The sequence below is a fragment of the Rhipicephalus sanguineus genome, chromosome 3 (assembly GCF_013339695.2).
Source record: "Rhipicephalus sanguineus isolate Rsan-2018 chromosome 3, BIME_Rsan_1.4, whole genome shotgun sequence".
NCBI lineage: Eukaryota > Metazoa > Arthropoda > Arachnida > Ixodida > Ixodidae > Rhipicephalus > Rhipicephalus sanguineus.
The window spans coordinates 226,559,338-226,577,207 of NC_051178.1; the positions used below are offsets into that span (position 1 = coordinate 226,559,338).

At 44.2% G+C, this 17,870-nt stretch overlaps 1 protein-coding gene across 1 annotated transcript; it reads left to right on the forward strand.

The window, feature by feature from the left end:
• The first annotated feature begins 1,757 nt into the window (after nt 1–1,757).
• Nucleotides 1,758–11,089, forward strand: LOC119386330 (uncharacterized). The gene is made up of 2 exons (XM_037653655.1): nt 1,758–1,821; nt 10,173–11,089. Exons 1-2 carry the CDS (start codon nt 1,758–1,760, stop codon nt 11,087–11,089), a joined length of 981 nt encoding a protein of 326 aa, XP_037509583.1.
• Nucleotides 11,090–17,870: the final 6,781 nt, after the last annotated feature.

The following is a 17,870-nucleotide window of genomic DNA, read 5'->3' on the forward strand; positions in this document are numbered from 1 at the left end:
TATATATACAACCATGAGTTGCTAGAGAAACGAAAAACCATGGAAACGCAGACATGGTCCACTCGGAAGCCATGAGTAACGCTTTACTGCACAAATTATGTTTCATGAGCGTCTGCATCGTTCGTATACATCCTCATGTAGAGCGGGCAAATAACTCTCATGAGAACTTATTACATACAGTAAGCGTAAACACGCAGCGCCGTATTTAGAACTTTTTATTTGACGGAAGTCTGACTTTTTGCCCGTTCTAAACATTTCGAAAAATCATGAGCCCAGAATGCGGAAGTTGCGCCTACTGCGGTGCAGCGTTTGGAGTTCTGGAGATATACCGAAGCGCGACACATGAAATGTATGCATATAAATATGCAAATCTTTGACTACAGGCGATTCGTTCACAGAGTTTGCACGCTGTCACCACAAAGTCGCGGTCAAGTTTGCGATCTCTTTTTCCTAATAATATGGAACACGTTGTATATACACTGGTTCTACACCACATCCCGCTGATATACGAGAGAAACAAGTAAGGGCAAAGTATAACCGAAAAATAAAGCAGTTCAGAAAATATAAACCAACTTTTAACATGCACCTTTGCTTAAAAGATAGCGGGCAGTGATATTCTTACGAAGTCGTCTTATTATGATGATAACTCAGATCAACAGTCGCAAACACCATTATCGTTACAAACTCCGAGGATGATCGTTGGGGACAGCCATTCGTGGCAAACGGCAACTCAAGGCCATTAACCAATAGAATAGTTGTGTCCATAAAATGAGACACGTTTACGTACGTAGGGTGTTTACGAATGAAGAGCCACATCTTGAACGAACGTTTGTTTTTTTGTTTTTTTTTACTGGCATGTACCTTTCCATGAGTGTTAACCGCGCGCCTGCTGGAAAACTGGCATTTTTTTAAAAGGTGAATTCTAGTCCGACGTCTCCACTGACGCATTTCCGTCATGTATATGACGTTGTAAAATATACACTAACAGATGGCAAGTAAAAAAGCTTGAAGAAAAAGTTCCGTTGCCGGAAGTCGAACCTAGGACCCCTTGCTCCACCGCGCGCGGCGCGAAACCACTCGTCCACAGAGCGTACGTTCTTTAGCATACTAACGGCGAGCTATTTATATACACCATTTACCGTTGTCGGTACTCCGAGCTCGGTGGCTTCAGTGTGTTCTTTTTATCACTAGCGAGATGGCGTGAAGAGCGTGGAGGGCGCGCTTTAAAGGTCGTTGCCCCACGCGTGGTGATGCGAGCGCGCCTCTACGGGGGGTGTCTCTCGTTCGCGCGCGCTTATCTCGTGATGGGGGTGGTTTCTACTCTTTGTGCTTTCACCGGAAGTTGCGCTGACGTTGCAGAGAGCACGAAGGTCACTTTGCTGGCTGCAGAAGCCGCGTTTCCGAAAGGAGCGCGCTGCACACGCACAAAGTAACAAATGCGACTGTTGTTCGTTCGCGCTCGTCCTGTGAATGTTTGTTTCGTGCGTCCTTTCTGCATTAGAGCGCGCTACAAGTTCCGAGCTGCTTGTCGTTCTTCGAGTGGCATTACAATTTGTTGCTATAGCATTCATTCCATTGCCCTTGGGGCGAAACAATGCACAATAAACGCTGAACTACCCCTGTGAAGACATGTTTCACTTTCGTTTTTACGGATTCCTATGAAAGGGGGGTCAGCCACGTTTTTTTTTATTCTTTCTCAAGTTCACACAGTGCATTGCACACTTCGCCTTCACTGGACTGCGACCACCAAGGCCGGAATGGAACGCACGTCATTCGGGTCAGCAGCCGAGCCCCACAACCCCTGGACCACCGCATCGGCAGGTTAGTGATTGAGGGTGCCACATTACACGCGGGTTCCCGAATACACGAAGCACACAACTTCAGCCCTGTAGCAAACGGTTATAAGACGTACAGCGCAAGCTCTTTGGTTAGCGTGTATCGAGACATATAGAGAGGAGCGTTTGTTATCGAAAACAAAAGAACACAGATTGATGTGCGAGCTTCCGTGCTGATTGTCGATTTGACAGTTATAAAATGCACAGAATGGCCCAGATGTTCGTTTATAGCTAGTGGAATCAGCGCAGCTCAATGATCCAAAGTTATCTCCCGCAGCGGTAAAAGAAAATGAATAATCATGACATTGGAGGCGGTACCAGCTGTGTTTGCTTGAGCACTTGGCAAGAACCGGTCCGATCGAAGCGAGGGCAGTGCGGCTGTTGTCGGCAGATTGCTTCGGCAACTTATCTTCAGCGGCCCTTGGAGCTAAGGCACTCACACGTACTATAAATTTTGAACCATAGAAGAGAAGCCTTATGTGACTTTTGATGGTCTTGTAGATTGCACACACTTTTTTAACGTCACATGCTGCTACCATTTTATTTGTAGTCATAGCTGCTATTTCCTACTTTTCAGTGTTAGTTTTCTTCATGTCTCATTGTAATTCTACAACACTTGCCTTCATCACTCGTCGCTTGGGGTAGCAGCGACAGTACATAATTCAGAAGACCACCTTTCTGATGTTTTAGATACAGAATCTTTCCAAAACCAATTACTAACATTATTATTGAATCAAGCATCTCAGAATTTAGGCAATATGAAATCGCATTACGAAAAGTTTTTTTGTGTATTTCACACGAAGCTGTCCCAACTGATTAGAGTATATTCGTATAAACAGTCATATGTCTGCCCAATTTCACGCCCATACGAAAGTATATTTAACAATGCACACAGTGAAATGATGGTGCTTTTTGCGCAACCGAATATGCAGAAAGATAACGGGGCGATAATACTGCATTTGAATCTGCGCCGTAAGGATATGGTTGCGGAACACTGGTTTTTTGCTGCTTTCTCGAACGTCTGCGTCTTATTGCCGTTTACTAAATTCTGCATTGCAGATTTCATCACGCAATCTTTCTTTTTTCTTTCATAATTTACGAGGACGAAAATACACACACGTTCATTCGGACAGGTATGCATTATCCAAGCTGAAAATGAGTGCAATTGGTCAATATTTCGTGACATTCTAAATATAAGAGTACATGAGGCCATTTCTTGTAAGAAACTGCACTCGTGTAGCTTAGTAGAGTGAATTTATGGTGATAGGCCCGACTAAGCTGTGCTGCATACATATCACGAAACGGGTGGAATAAAATTCTATTTACTCAGGTCATCAAGTGCTTAATAAATTGCAAGGGCACGCGCAACAGAAGTTGATAGCCTAGGCGTGAGAAACGCCTCAACGCGGTGCACTCACATAGGTTACTTGCTTTTCTTGTCACTCAGTCAGTTGCACGCGGTCGTAGTAATTACTGCCATGCCAGCACAGCATAATAAATATGTTGCAATTTTTAAAAGCAATAAACTTCTACGAATGAATTAGTACTTGATTGCTTGTACTGAGTGTCAAATTGGCACGTTTTTCTTTCCTTGTTACATTTCTCCGCGGTGTTGTTTCCTTGTACCTTCCCACCGTAGATCCCTGCCTTCTCCTTCTCTGTGTTCTTTCATTTCCTTCCCACCGTAGATGCCATCCCAGGATAGTAAGCCGGATTGTTTTTGTCCCGCATTCCCTCCCCCCTCCCTCTATCCTTCATCCTCCCAGCCATTCCATGCCTCCTTCTTACTCTCTTCCTTTACTAGCTCTAGCTTAATCTCTATGTGTCTGAGATCACATCTGTTTAGTCCACAACAAGAAGTTTCCCCCTTTTTTTGTTCTGTATACAGACCCATTATGTTTACGACAGCTGGTCTCCAGAATGAACGCTCCGTGAGCATCAATGTTAGTCGAATTATTTCCTTCTATCTCTCGCAATTCAGCATTGTTGAAACGCCACCAGGTTTAACGTTCTAGCGTTTTACATTCCAAATCCACGATCTCACTACCAGGCATTTTGTATATTGCGAGATATCCGTGTTACAGTCCACCTGTTAGTGTGACTATGTTGAGACCCTGCATTATTGAAAATATCTGAAAAGGCATTGTCAGCGCTGTTGAGCTTTTATAATACTTGTTGGTATTTATGAAATCAAAGAAGATGGAACTGTGGAAACAAGTGCAACCAACTTGTAAGGCATTGAGATTTCGGCCTTCCGTTCACGAGTACACGTCGAATCGTTCTGCGGTGTCTTCAAACATGATGGTCTACACTAAAGTATTAAAGTGGTCCGCTTATAATGGCAAAGACGTCGTGCTCTATGAAACAAACGACGACTCTGAATATTTACGCAGGCTTGTGAAACGAGATTGTTGTAAAGCAGAAACAGACTGGGACGTTTCTGAAATGACAGGCAGCTACGACAAAACGTTAGCATAGATTGACAGTCATTGTTTAGGTAATGCCCACAGGTGGTTTAAAATTAGTACTTAGCCTCCAACGTCACGACTGGCGCAGAATAATTAGATATAGAAATACGTATAGTACTGCCTACTTTCATCTTTTTATTTTTCTCTTCAGGTTGAACATTTCAAGCGAGTGAAATCAGATTGGACTTAATTAGGGCGTTAAACACAGACGACTTAACTCCGAGCAAACACGCCGCTCCCCCTGTCATTCACCCTGTGCAAAATTTCCATGCTTAAAGCAGTTGAACAGGAAAAGAGAAAAACAAATAATTATTAAAAGTATCTACCTTGATTTGTAACTCCGTAGCAGTGTTTCTGCAACATTACGTACACTTTAGGCTAGGATAGTGCCAAGCTGTCATGTACTTCGTCATCTGCACTTAGAAAGCTTGACAGGGCCATTCAAACTAGAGCTTTCACAGCAGGGGCACTGAACACAAGTAACCGTCCCGGAACGGCTGCTGTAGAACACACGCAGTTATGGCCGCATTACGAAAGGGGAACGTGGCGGCGAGCACACGCATGCAGAAGGCCGAAATCCGTTTAGCGGGCAAAAAAGAAAACACAAATGTGTGTGCGTTGAGCACTACTGAATACAGAGACCCAAGTGAATACCTCAGCCACCCAGTAACATGCCTGACAACTTTAAAGCATAAAAAAGCTCACCCACCGAAATTCAACATCACCTGCCTCTTGAAGACCGTTTGTGCGCGCCAGCGCCTAATTTCATCGCCTTGAGCAAAAGAGAGCCGAAGTTGCGAGGCCGGAGCCCTGCAAGAGAAATAAATCCTATTGGAGTTAATCCCTTTCTGTGCGGATTATGCAACCTAGTTTTTTTGCGCTTCTCTGACGCTCTCACCCTCTCTGTGATGCACGTCAGGAACAACACTGACGGCCTTTCTCCTTATTTACGCTACTTCTTTCTTTGCCATCTCTCACGTGCACATGTGCGTGTAATTTGTATGCACCCAAGTCATTTCTCATTCTGAACCACATTATCAGCCTGTTGCATGCTAAAAACCAATAGAAAAGTCCAGTCCTGCTCTATTCTGCAATACACAATGCATTTGGATTATGCGCAAACACCGAGCACGAACGCTGCAGAGTCGAATCTGCGCACTTGCGCTGAACTGTACGTACAGCTGTCACTTGTTGGAGAACGGCACGTCTGCACTACGGCAGTGCAAGTGTACCAGTACTATGAACTAAGACTACTTTTCTGAGGCCTTCCGATGAACTTTGTTAGTAGAGTAAGCCAAGGGGGTATGGAAGGTAAATCGACTTAAAAAGCGATTTTTGATTTCGTTAGTAAAAAAATAATGCGCAATCTGACGAGCAAAATTGTGCATTGGCGAGCGCGCAGGAGCGCTCGAGGCCATTTAAAAATGGCACCAAAAACCATGCCTCGAGACGGTTGCGAGAGTTTTTTGACATGTACGTTGTTTAAATTTTCATCATTGCTTCTGCGTGTATGTATTTTTTATAACAAACAAGGCTAGATCGGTTAAGTATAATCAGTTAATTTCCTGTCATCTTCATATGCTTTTATTGCAAATTGTTGCACTATTGATTAGCTGTAGTGTAGTCAGCGTTTTATACTGAGAGCGCTTTCCCGCGTCTTCTTAAAAGTAAAAGTACGTTTTTCTCCCGATCAATTTTTTGAAAATTATCAAAACTTGAGATACCTTGTCTGGAAAACTATCCGACCACTTGCACTCTCAGGTTATACTTAATCCCCTTCCAAGTAGTGTGAATTTAAAATTTTGAAGAACTGTGTGGCACAAAGTGAGGACAAAATTTTTTTTCTTGCGAGATGGACGTAGGAATGCGTTCTTTTAGCCAGATATTAGTACCACTACTGTGTGTAGTTAACATGATAAATTTCACGGCCATACTGCATTTTGTTTTGGGGAAAAGTACATTTCACTTTACACCCCCGTGTAAAATTTGGCGCTCAAATACAAAATGTAAGAAAAGCTACGGGGTAAAAATTGCACTAAGTGAAGGCCAAAAGCCTTCTTATAAACACGCAAACATTAAAAGTAAAATATGGAACAGTTCCTGAGATATATTGCTAAAACCAAGAAGACCCATTAACCCTACCATACCCAATGAAAGAGCCACTGAATTACACCATTTCCTGCTAAAGGGGATCATGAGGCGATGCGAAGCCGGAGCACTTTCACGATCGCGTTCCGTTGGCGATCGTTAGGCATGCTACCGACCTCGCGTCGTGGAACACGAAGAGGAACGCTACGTGCGTCTTGTCTTCCCTCTAGCCTGGCCGTTAATTCTCACAGGGTGAGCGGGGAACGCGGTCGACAGGCGCGCGAGAGGGGGCAGTGTAGGAGAGGAGAGAGAGGGGGAGGGGACGCGCATGCGCTGGCGCTCATCGCGGCGTTGCGCAGGAGAGAATTTCGGCATGTCTAGCCCGCGTTTCAGAGGAAGAGTGGAGAGGAGGAGGGGAGAGGAAAGGGGAGAGGGGGAGGAGAGGGAAGTGGATAGGGGAGGAGAGGGGGAGAGGGAGAGAAGAGAGGGAAAGTGGAGAGGGGGATATGGGAGTGGAGAGGGGGAGATGGGAGAGGGGAAGTGGATAGGAGGAGTGGTGAGGAGGTGCGTGGGGAGGGTATGCGCATGCGCAGTAAGGGTGGTCACGCCGTACACCACCACCACCACCACCGGTTTCAACTCCGCTATAGGATGCTTCGCATCTAAAAATCAGGGGCTCGAGTCGGAATCTAACACAGGTATTCTGTGTGGCAGTCAGGAGCCGAATTCACAAAACTTCTCTTTCGTAAGTGCGTTTTCTTATTGTTCATTCAGCTTCGCTAATATGTCCCGCAACGTAATTTGCTGAAATATTCTCTAAACAAAAATTTTTAGCGTAAAAGACGTTTTCGTGAATACGGGCATAGGTGTTCTACCAGAACCAGGCCAGTGGTTAGAACTGTTTCGAAAAAAAAAAAAACCTTATGCAGGAGTCATGTCGGGGGAGTATTGCGTGACAGAAGCGTAGAATCACGCCAGGCGTCACACCATGGAAATGGGTCTTTTGCGGGTCCGAACGGTGGCATATCCAGCGGAGATCGCCGAAATGAAAACTGGTTGTCCTTGGTATTCGAAATTGTCGGACAATTTCTTTTTTGAGAATCTCGAAGGCCTGCATTCGCGCCTTTCGTTGGGGAACATCTGCGAGATTGTGACCCCGAATGTCGCTTGGCACCAGATGTCGCTTGTGACACCCGCCGACGCGTTTTCACCACCAAATAAAATCATGGCTCGGGCCTCGTCGACAGCCGCGCGCATGCGCAGACTGCATATCCGGAAAAGGTCTATTACACAAGAAGTGGGTGACTTAAAGGACAACATATTATAAAGCGTCGTAGTAATGGGCTCCAGACAATTTCGACAACCTATGTTTTTTCAAAGTGCACTCCCATCGCACAGTACGCCGGCCTTTAACATTTAGCCTCCATCGAAGTGCCACGTTTTTCGGGTCAGCAGTCGAATAGACGTTATGAAGGTTGCATCAATTGCAATGACACTGTTATCAAAACTAAAGAAAGGCCTGTCTTAGTACAAACTAGGTTTAGAATAAAAGGAAATAAGCAGAGTGCACAGTCTATGAAAAAAAAGCAAGTAACAAACGCATTTCTTGGCGAATTAATTGCAGTACTCGGCCAAATCTTCATCATTGTCGAACACTACTACAACGTTCAAGCGCAACAGCAATTTCTTGCAGCTATGCTGCCGCTTTTTTTTTTTTCAACAGTAAACAAACTCGCAGGAAACTTCGCTGCCAGTTACCTGCAAAGCCGCAGAACAATAAATGAATATGGTCTCTGGAAGGTCTTACATCTCACGGCCTCATGTGCGCGTGAGCAAATCGAGGTGCGCCATAGAGAAACATATTTATTTTGTTTATTTGGGGGATTTGCAAGCATTTCACTTAGATTTTCAAAGCAATACGCCGCATCCAATTAGCCGCTTGAAGAAAGGCGAATTAGTTTTTTTTGTTACTTTGACACCAAGAAAGAGAAAACGATTCATTTGGACCCCTGCTTTTGTGTGCACTTTAACGGTAAGCAATGTTTACGCATAAACCGTGCGATATTTTTTCCTACCTTTGTAAGTCTCTCAAATTCGTTCTTTCTTCGAATGCACTAAAGTTCTGCGCTTGTACTTAGAGGCAAGGCTTGTGAAGGGTAATTAGGTTTCGGTACGCAATTTTCCCAATCACATTCTTATTTTGGGCCATTTTTTACCGCCTTGCAGGAGGCGCTTTTGCGAAGACGGCTAGGTGTTAGCAATCCTAGAATCGCTTCTTCACGTTTCCATCAAAACTCGACAATGCTAAGTAATTAACGCGAACGTACACTTAACATGGACGCTCTTTTATGTGTTGGTGGTGCCCGCGTAAACCACAGGGAGAAATGAATTATGGTGCGGAGAAATATTTACTTTCATCACTTTTAACGAACAGTCGGAGAGACACGGATGACTGTATTGAATTGAGCGTGGTTTAGCAAGCTAATGAGGTATCGCTGAAGCTATTCCAATGTTCTGTGCGCGACAGCATGCAAGGCGTCAAGCAGAGAAGCGATCCCAGAACGATAACCGTGTGCATGAATACGTTCACGCAGCAATGTGCACCCAGAACATGCTTGTGATGTCGGGTAGCGATGCATTAAAGTGGTTATGCAATACTTTTTTCTAGTAATCGAAAAATAGCTTTACTGAATGAGCTTATTTCCTCACGAACCGACTGCTGCAAAATGTTTTAGAATCCGCCATGAACGAGCGCAGTTACAGAGATTTGTCCCACACTTCAAGCGCTTTCTCTCGCGCTTCGTACCAGCCAGCGCGCTGAAAGCTGCGCAGGGAAGGGGATGACAAGGAAACAAGAAGACGCGTCCCTTCGTCTGCACGCGACATGACCTTTAGCACTTTCATTGATTTTTTTTTTCTTTGAACGCGCAGCTCATTTTCAGCGTGATCGCGAGCGCGCGGCATCGCGCGGCGGCCACGGTAACTATGCAGCCCGCGATGATCAATTCTATACTCGGGGACAACTTTCTGCGGCAATGCAGTCAAAGCTACAGAGCCAAACCACGCCGTTTCGTCAGTGTCGCTGCGCAGCTGAAAGTAGTTCCACAAAAAAAAAAACGTTTTTTTGTCCGTAACCTAATCATTTTAAAATGTGCAGTTACAAATTTTAGCTGCTAATTGATAATGCCAGAAAATTATTAGTGATATTATGTGAAATAGCGTTATATTTTAGATTTTTTGGGGTTTTTTTTAGTTGCCGCGTTGCCCACTGGCGTCGCATTGGCTCTCTTCCTTCACCATCATCCTTCAGAAAAAAAAATGGCCTCCGCATCGCCTGTGCCTTCTTCCTCCCGTTGCTCGCCAATTGGCTCGCCGCACAGGATGTTCAAGAAGCTTGAGTACCAAAAGCTGTCGAAACAAAACAAGCAAGTGATCTGCAACGAGTACGTCCAAGAGAGACTGACGCAACCGGGACTCTCCGTCGCTTCCGTGTTTTGTTCGGTTAGCCAGCTTACCGGCGTGAGCGAGCACAAGTACGTATCGACGTGTTCTAATGATGTATGGATAGCTCTGAATGAAGGTATTTTGTTATTCATGTGAGTAGGTACCTTCTGCAAACATTTTTTTTATTTTTTTTTTATTTTCCAGTACCACCCAAAAACTGCGAATATCTGCCTGCCCCGTAGAATGATATTAGATGCACATCATAAATTTCTTCTGTCTCAATTGACCCCTCTCGTTAAAAACAGAAAACTGGCACATTTTTGCCTTGCTTTCGCAGGGCTATATACTATCTTGAGACTTGGGGTGAATGCTGGGCACACCAAGAAAAAGGTGTGGGAGGACGCCACTGTGTCGTCACGTGAGGACGCCTTCCGCAAGGGTCTCACAACTGGGCTTCGCGCACCGAGCGGCAAAGGTGGTCAGCTCATTGTCCTCCATGCTGGAAGCGAAAACGGCTTCGTGGATGGGGCATCTCTCGTTTTCCGGGCGAAAAAGAGTGTTACCAGTGACTACCACAATGAAATGGATGGCCCACGCTTTGAGAGATGGTTCAAAGAACAAATTTTACCAATTATTGAGCCACGGAGCGTTATTGTCATGGACAATGCTCCATACCACAGGGTTCAGCTCGAGAAGTTGCCCTCGACGTCGTCGCTCAAGGCAGAGATTCAGTCTTGGTTGACTCAAAGAAACATCCCGTGGTCTAATGACCAGTTGAAGCCCGAGCTCATTCAGCTGGTTAACCAAAACAAGCACCGTTTTTCTGGATACCGGATTGATGCCCTGGCCAAGGTTGCTGGTCATGACATTGTTCGGCTTCCTCCTTACCATTGTGAATTCAACCCCATTGAAATGGTATGGAGCCAGGTCAAGGGGTACATTGCAGCCAACAACACGTCGTTGACTCTTGCTGGAGTCGAAAAACTTCTGGACGAAGCCATTGCCCTTGTGACTCCAGAAAATTGGGCGTGCGACTGCGCTCATGTGGTGCGTCTTGAAGAGGAGGCGTGGGAGCAGGATGGTGCAATCGAAAGCACGCTCGGCAGCATCATAATTACTCTGGGATCTGACTCCAGCAGCTGCAGTGACAGTAGTGACAGTGAATTGAGTAGTATAGAGGAACTCTGGGGAACCCGGTGTGCGCTGGCTCATGTGTTGCTGATTGTTTGTGAGATGCTATGTATTCCTTTTTGATGCCCAAAATGTAAACAGCCTTTTCAAATAGCTGTTACGGGTGGATGAAGTGACAAGACTGGATGAATTATAGCTCAAGAGCTGCGAGATGGAAGTGACTTCCAGAAATGCATTGCCTCATCATTTGTAACTGTTTCACTTATCTGGCAAAAAAAATACCACTATCAGTTACACTACATACGTGGGTAATAATTAGTATCCACTTGCTCATGTTTTGTTTGTATCTTGCACGAGTTAATTGCACATGTTAATTGCTGAAGTAAATGGGCACGTTGAGCACAAATGCTTTTTCAAGTGCATTTTTACAGGGCCAAATGACGAGGTCTTAAGGGAATACGCGCAGTAATGTGCGCGTCTTCATGAAGTTTTTACTGTACATTGTAGTCAGGTACTTCATATAAGTGCTCACGGAGCCATAAATGTTTCGTTGAAAATACGCGGCTGTCTGGCTTTGATAGATTAAGTTGGCTTGAAAGAAGGGGATACAGTAATAAAGGTTTATTCCTGTGACTGGTGTGCTTGCGTGTGTGTGTGCATTACTACTTGAGCGACTTTTAGATATTAGCCAGATGATTATGCAGAAAATATATAACAAAATACCTTGTTTTAGCTGCTGCAATTTTTCACGTGGCACAATTTATTCCTCCTGACAAATACTCGCCGTGTCCAGATTTAAAACTGTCTGCAACAGGCCGTGGTAGCCCTGTGTGTTCAAGGGGTTTCCTTGCTGGTTCAGGAATAGTGTGTGTGAATACCGGCCACAGCCACGAAAATCGAAATTGTAATAATGTGGAGGGAAGAGGGATGGTGTAATTACCAGGCTGAGTATGGTTCAGAATGTTGGCGTTGGACAAAGTTAGCTAATGAAATGTGCTTTACGATGTCAGGAACCAATTATTGCTGGCGAAATGGTAGGTGACCATTTATTTTTGAACTTTAGAACCAGCGCTAATTGGGTAGATGTTCGGAAAGCATGACATTTTACAGACGTGCAGAGGTTTACACACCTTCCTGTTCTAACTCAGGTAGCACAAAACGGATAATTGACGTTTTATAAACGTTTATCCGAGACGATAAAAACGTTTAGAAAACGTCACGGAAAAGAAGCTAAAGGTCTAGAAAACGTTTTATATCTCGTCTAATGTCCGGCTAGAATCCGTTTTTAAGACCATCTAGAAAACGTTTTTAAGACGATCTCAAAAACGTTTTTAAGACGATCTAGAAAACGTTTTAAAAACGTTTTAAAAACGTCGCAAAAAATCCCATTTTTAAAACAGATAAAAATATCCAATTGCATCGTCTTTGAAAAGACGTTTTCTAAACGTTTTTAAGACGATCTAGAAAACGTTTTAAAAACGTCGCAAAAAATCCCATTTTTACAATAAAAATATCCCATTGCATCGTCTTTGAAAAGACGTTTTCTAAACGTTTTTAAGACGTCATGCAGAATCTTTCTTTTAGCTGTTTTGTTTTTGCGCATGTAATTATCATAGTGCACGTTTTTAGGAAGCCCTCTCGTTTAGTGATTACAGTTACTTTATTCGGTAATTACTATTACAGAGTGAGAGCTCAGTCGATTCACAGACAAAAGTGGTCATGTCATCATTTATTATGTAAAACGGCAACGACTCATGTACAGCATAGACACGTAAAAACCACGAAATGAGATATAGCATGCGACTATATAACATTATTCAGAAGCGGCAAAAGAACGCAAAATATCGCGGTGATTAAAGTGCAGCTATATAGTATCCAACCTTCAAGAACACTTTTTGTTGCACGATTCATCATTCGCAGAATTGTTGTCAAACAACTAACAGTGCAATATGACAAAATTTAGGATCTGGCACAGCCATTCTGCAATATGTAAGCGTCGTCTCATTAGCTTTACTTAATCAAACGCAAGGATGAAGTGAAGAGAAATTGTCGAAAAGGGAATGTCGCTGAAGCCAACGACTCGACAAGGGGACTAGTTTCCGTCAGGCAGGGGCGTAGCCAGAAATTTTTTTCCGGGGGGGGGGGGTTTAACCATACTTTATGTATGTTCGTGCGTGCGTTTGTATGTGTGCGTGTATATAAACGCGAGCAAAATTGAAAATTTTCGGGGGAGGTTTGAACCCCCCCCCCCTTGGCTGGCTACGCCCCTGCCGTCAGGGCCCTGACGAAGACAAGCATTCATGGTGAAACGTTTCCTCAACGCTTCATCTTCCGCTGAACGTTTTTCTTGTAGGAAGGAGAGAGAGAGAAGGAACAGAGGATAGGCAGGGAGGTTAACTAGCGTCCAGTTTTCTACCCTACTCATGGGAGGAGAATGAGGGAGTAAAAATAGAGATAAAGAGACACATTTCACAACACACACACAGAGGAGCGTATCACAGGTGGTTACTCAATTTTGTTGCCTTGAAGTGCTGCAGGAGGGCTCGTATGGTTTTCTGGGCTGATGTGCTATGAAGACAGACTCCCAAGACCTTTCCTTCGGGAAAAGGCCGACCGTCAAGTCTCCTGAAGGCACACTGGCACACTGGAGAGTCCGGCGATGTGTTTAAAATAGCATACAGCGGCACAAATGATGATCAAAAGTCTCTACACAGTTGCAGTTATCGCACATTGATGAATCTGCCCTACCAATTCGATAGGTGAATGAGTTAGAAGACCCTACACCCACCGAGCCACAGCAACGCAACAGAAAGACGTGGACAGTAGAAATGGACAGGGCAGCGCTTACTCCTGTCCACTTCTACTGTCCACGTTTTTTTTTCAGTGTGCTTCAACCTAATTTTCCAAACATGAACGTAAACCAACGGGCCCAACTCGCCATCTTGCTCCAACACAGCATTAAAAGCAGGCAAGGAGGCATGAATCAAGCACCTGGTGTGTGTCTCCCTTCGTTTCAAAACAATCGTTCAGAGCGCTACTTAAGACCACAGTTAGAGGAAATCGACTCCAATGTGTTGAAATCACTAATACCAAAACAAAACTGCAAAATAATATTTGGCCCACCCAGCCAAGAATGCGTAATGAAAGAACGTAAATTGCTAGCAAAATCACTGTTGCTGAAGTGTATTGCTCACAAAACGAAACTTTTAGGAACGTTCTTACAACATGCTTCTGTTGGAACATTTCTCACTGAAAAAATGTTGGCAAAAAACTCTGGCATCATTACACAAGTAAGACTAGACGTTGGGAACAAAAGGCGCCATTTTAGACGTTAGCTAAAATATTTGTGGATGCAGCATCCGTGTTTCAAACGGCGCCCACTAAAGAAGTAACGGTTTCAGGCTTCGAAATGCAGCGTATAAAACTTATCCCAGAAATCATGGTCTGACATCCCTAGAGAGCACACAGTTAAGCTTAAATGTGCCATGACTAGCAGAAAATATGAACACTGTAAATTACAGCGACATATAACAGAAAGTACAACTAAACCAATTGTAGCGCGAAAACAAAATGTATGAACAGAAAACTAATCCAAACGACCACAAAAATTACAATGAATGAGCCACTTACTAAAATGAATAAATAAAAATTAGGAATATGAAAATGCCAGCCTGATAAAAAAACATCTTTCTTTTATGATGCCCAGTATTAGAAAATGTCAGGCTAAAAGAACAAATTAATATAATGATAAGACACGTCAGCTAAAGAAATTGGGACTCTTCCCCATTTTTTACTCAAAAAGCACACAGCTGTAAACTCAGGATTGTCAGAGGCAGATCAGGGTATTGCACTTAGTACATCACATTGCTCAGTGTCAAAATATCACAATGTGTGGCAAGTCAGTCTGAACACATGGCTTCATGACAGGTACTTGATGGAAATCACTAGGCACATCCGGAAGTCTGCAAAGAACACTACAAATAGCATACACACGAAAGTTGTGCCATTAGCAGCATGGGGCAGCGTTTCACGTCAAACATATTTTAGCACAATAGCCCTAGTTCGGTTTCTTGAAGATGCCGACAAACACAGACGCTCAAAAAGGTTAACTGCTTTACAAACTGACCTTTTGTTTTTGAAAGTTTCCAAGGGAAAGAGAAAAATGTCAATCTCTTGACATCCATCTTTTTTCATACTAAAACCTGTCAGTCAGCCCATCAGAAAGAAGAAAGTAATAATTTAGTTGGTGTAGCCTTTGTTTCTAAACATCTAGGGCAAATACCATCTGCAATAAATAGGAGAAAAGATCATTTCAGTATTTGTTATTATACCTATAGGACGGTGTGAAAAGATGAAAACTCGATAACACCGTACGGCGACAGAGAGCGAGCCTGCTATATTTAACCAGGCACAAGAGACGCGCAAGAGAACCTCTTGGTTCTGCTAAGAGCTGCAGGCTTTACCGAGAAAGGAGGAGGTTAACAGAGTAGGGGAAACAAATCACAAGTCCGAAAGCGCATCGAGATAGTCAAATCAGCACTGAGAAAAAATGCCGAACTCCTCCCCGTGAAACGCGTCTTTGACTCTCATGCCCTCAGAAATTCGCAGCTAACAGAAAAGCGTGCCCAGCCTCTCGTTACATGCAACTAGTACTGTGGAAGGAACCATGAACCAGTACGCTGTCGCTGCAAAGATTTTCTCATCCACAAACTTCAGTGACACAATAAAACAGATGACACATGCCGTAACTTCCAACAATGCAGTTTTAAAATTGGGTGCGCGAAGCTCTGCGTTCGTTTATCGCCATTGCAAAAGTGGCTACTCCGCATGCGTCGTACGCCATCCTCTTGCGTACTCACGTTAAGTGGCGGAAATAGCGTATGCGCCCAACGAACGCTATCTTTGCGTACCCTATTCTAAAACTGCTTCTTACGCGGCACACATAGCTTAAGCTAATGTGTATCTTGAAACTCATCAAGCGGCCAAGAAAAGACAGTCATTTTACTGAAATTAGGTTAACAGATATACATATGGTTTTCGCCGATGTTCGTTCGAGCATAAACGGAAACCACGACGTGCATTTACCTTTAGAGAGCTTTATCATGTATGCTGAATAAATTCCGCAGTAACGTACTGCTGAAACATGTCGCACATGCAGCCCGTGATGCAATGGAACACGCTTTTTCATTTGCCATAGTTCTGAAATACTGAGCGCAAATGCAGTAAAAATGAACTTACCTTCAAAAATGACAGAAGCCCGTGGTTTACAGTATCCGCAAATCCACAGAAAACTAATCGCACATCAAAGTAACCACGCCCGTCCCTCGAGCATAGAAAGGAAGTTGCGAGAGCGTCCCGCGCGCAAGCTGATGAGTGAATTTTTCCGCAGAGAATCTTACGGGACTCTAACCGTCAGTCAGCGTAACAGTCGCTCCACAGAGACATACTTGCATTCGGGTCCACAAGTTTAACACGCAGCGAAGTAGTTTCTTCACAGCTGCGTTTATAGCCTCCACGAACCACGACACAAGCACGAAATATAGCAAAAGAGTGCATGGCCGGTGAGCTCGACCGCCCATGCGAAATCGGCGAACTTAACTGACATTGCAGAAGCAACGGCCGCGCGGATGGATACAGTCAGCGCTAAGGCCTTCGTGCGGAAGTTAGACGGTTATCGCTGCGAGTAAATTACAGCAAATGACGTAAAGTTTACTGGTTAACGAACTTTGAAGTCTTCATTATTGCTGATGCAATGTAGACACCATACGCCTTTATCCTTTTGCGCGCTACTTTCTTTATCGCAATGAGAGATGGCGTGCGCAGGCTCGAGTTCAAATTTCGATTCGCGGTGGTTCATGCATGCCCATGCATGCATGGGCCAAGTGGCGCGCGGTCCGCTGCTGGGCGACAAAACGTCTTATAAAGTGCGTCTTCTAGACGTCACAAACAAGACGTTTTTAAAACGTCGAAATTGGTTTAGGATCGAACAAACGTCTTGACATATACGTTCCAGACCAAAATGGTTTTAAAAAATGCGTTTTCTAGACGTTATCAAAAACGGATATAATACGGATTTTCTGTGACGTTTCTAAAACGTCGAAATTCGTTTAGAATCGAACAAACGTCTTCAAATATACGTTGCAGACCAAAATGGTCTTAAAAAATGCGTTTTCTAGACGTTATCAAAAACGGATATAATACGCATTTTCTATGACGTTTTTAAAACGTCGAAATTGGTTTAGAATCCGTTTTATCCGTTTCATCCATAAAAAAAACGTTTTCTAGACCATGTGTGCTACCTGGGAAGTAACCTAACAAGTGCAACATACGATTGCTATCCTGAGGCGTACATAACAGGCGCCATGCAGTATCGTGAGAAATGACCGCATGCCCGTACGGTTTTATTGAAGGAGACGGAAACGGGCAGCGGATTCGTGGGTTCTGCAGTGGCGCGAGGTCGCCGCTATACGTTTTCTGAGCCGCGGAGCGTGGGGGCAGTGGGCCACTGATGCATTTTGATGCCGGCGTAACTCAACGCGATCCAAACTGAATTTCACTTCGCGCCGCAGGATGTGCGAGCTGCTCTTCGGTATACCGCGCCCGCGTTATGTAAGCACGCTACACGAGTCAGTTTTCAGCTCTAGATGAGTTTACGTATCAGTGCATGCCCTAAAAACTGCAGCGCTGAAAATATTCACGTCATTTATGGACGACACAGAATGGCACAGACAAATTAAGCTTAGGGAACGAAACGCCAATATGCCTGCACGCTCTGTAAACGTGGTTCAACGCAATCAACCAAGGAGCACATGCGAAGAAATGAACTGCAGGAAATGCGCATCTGTCACGCCGAAACTGAAACCGAAACCAGTTAATCGGGGACTACTTTGGCGCAGTAACTTAG

What these genes read in the sequence shown, in the direction of transcription:
- LOC119386330 (XM_037653655.1), top strand. Translation starts at nt 1,758, where the DNA reads ATGGAACGCACGTCATTCGGGTCAGCAGCCGAGCCCCACAACCCCTGG. An exon ending in CTGGACCACCGCATCGGCAG is followed by an intron (nt 1,822 to 10,172) that starts GTTAGTGATTGA and finishes TTGCTTTCGCAG; the next exon opens with GGCTATATACTATCTTGAGA.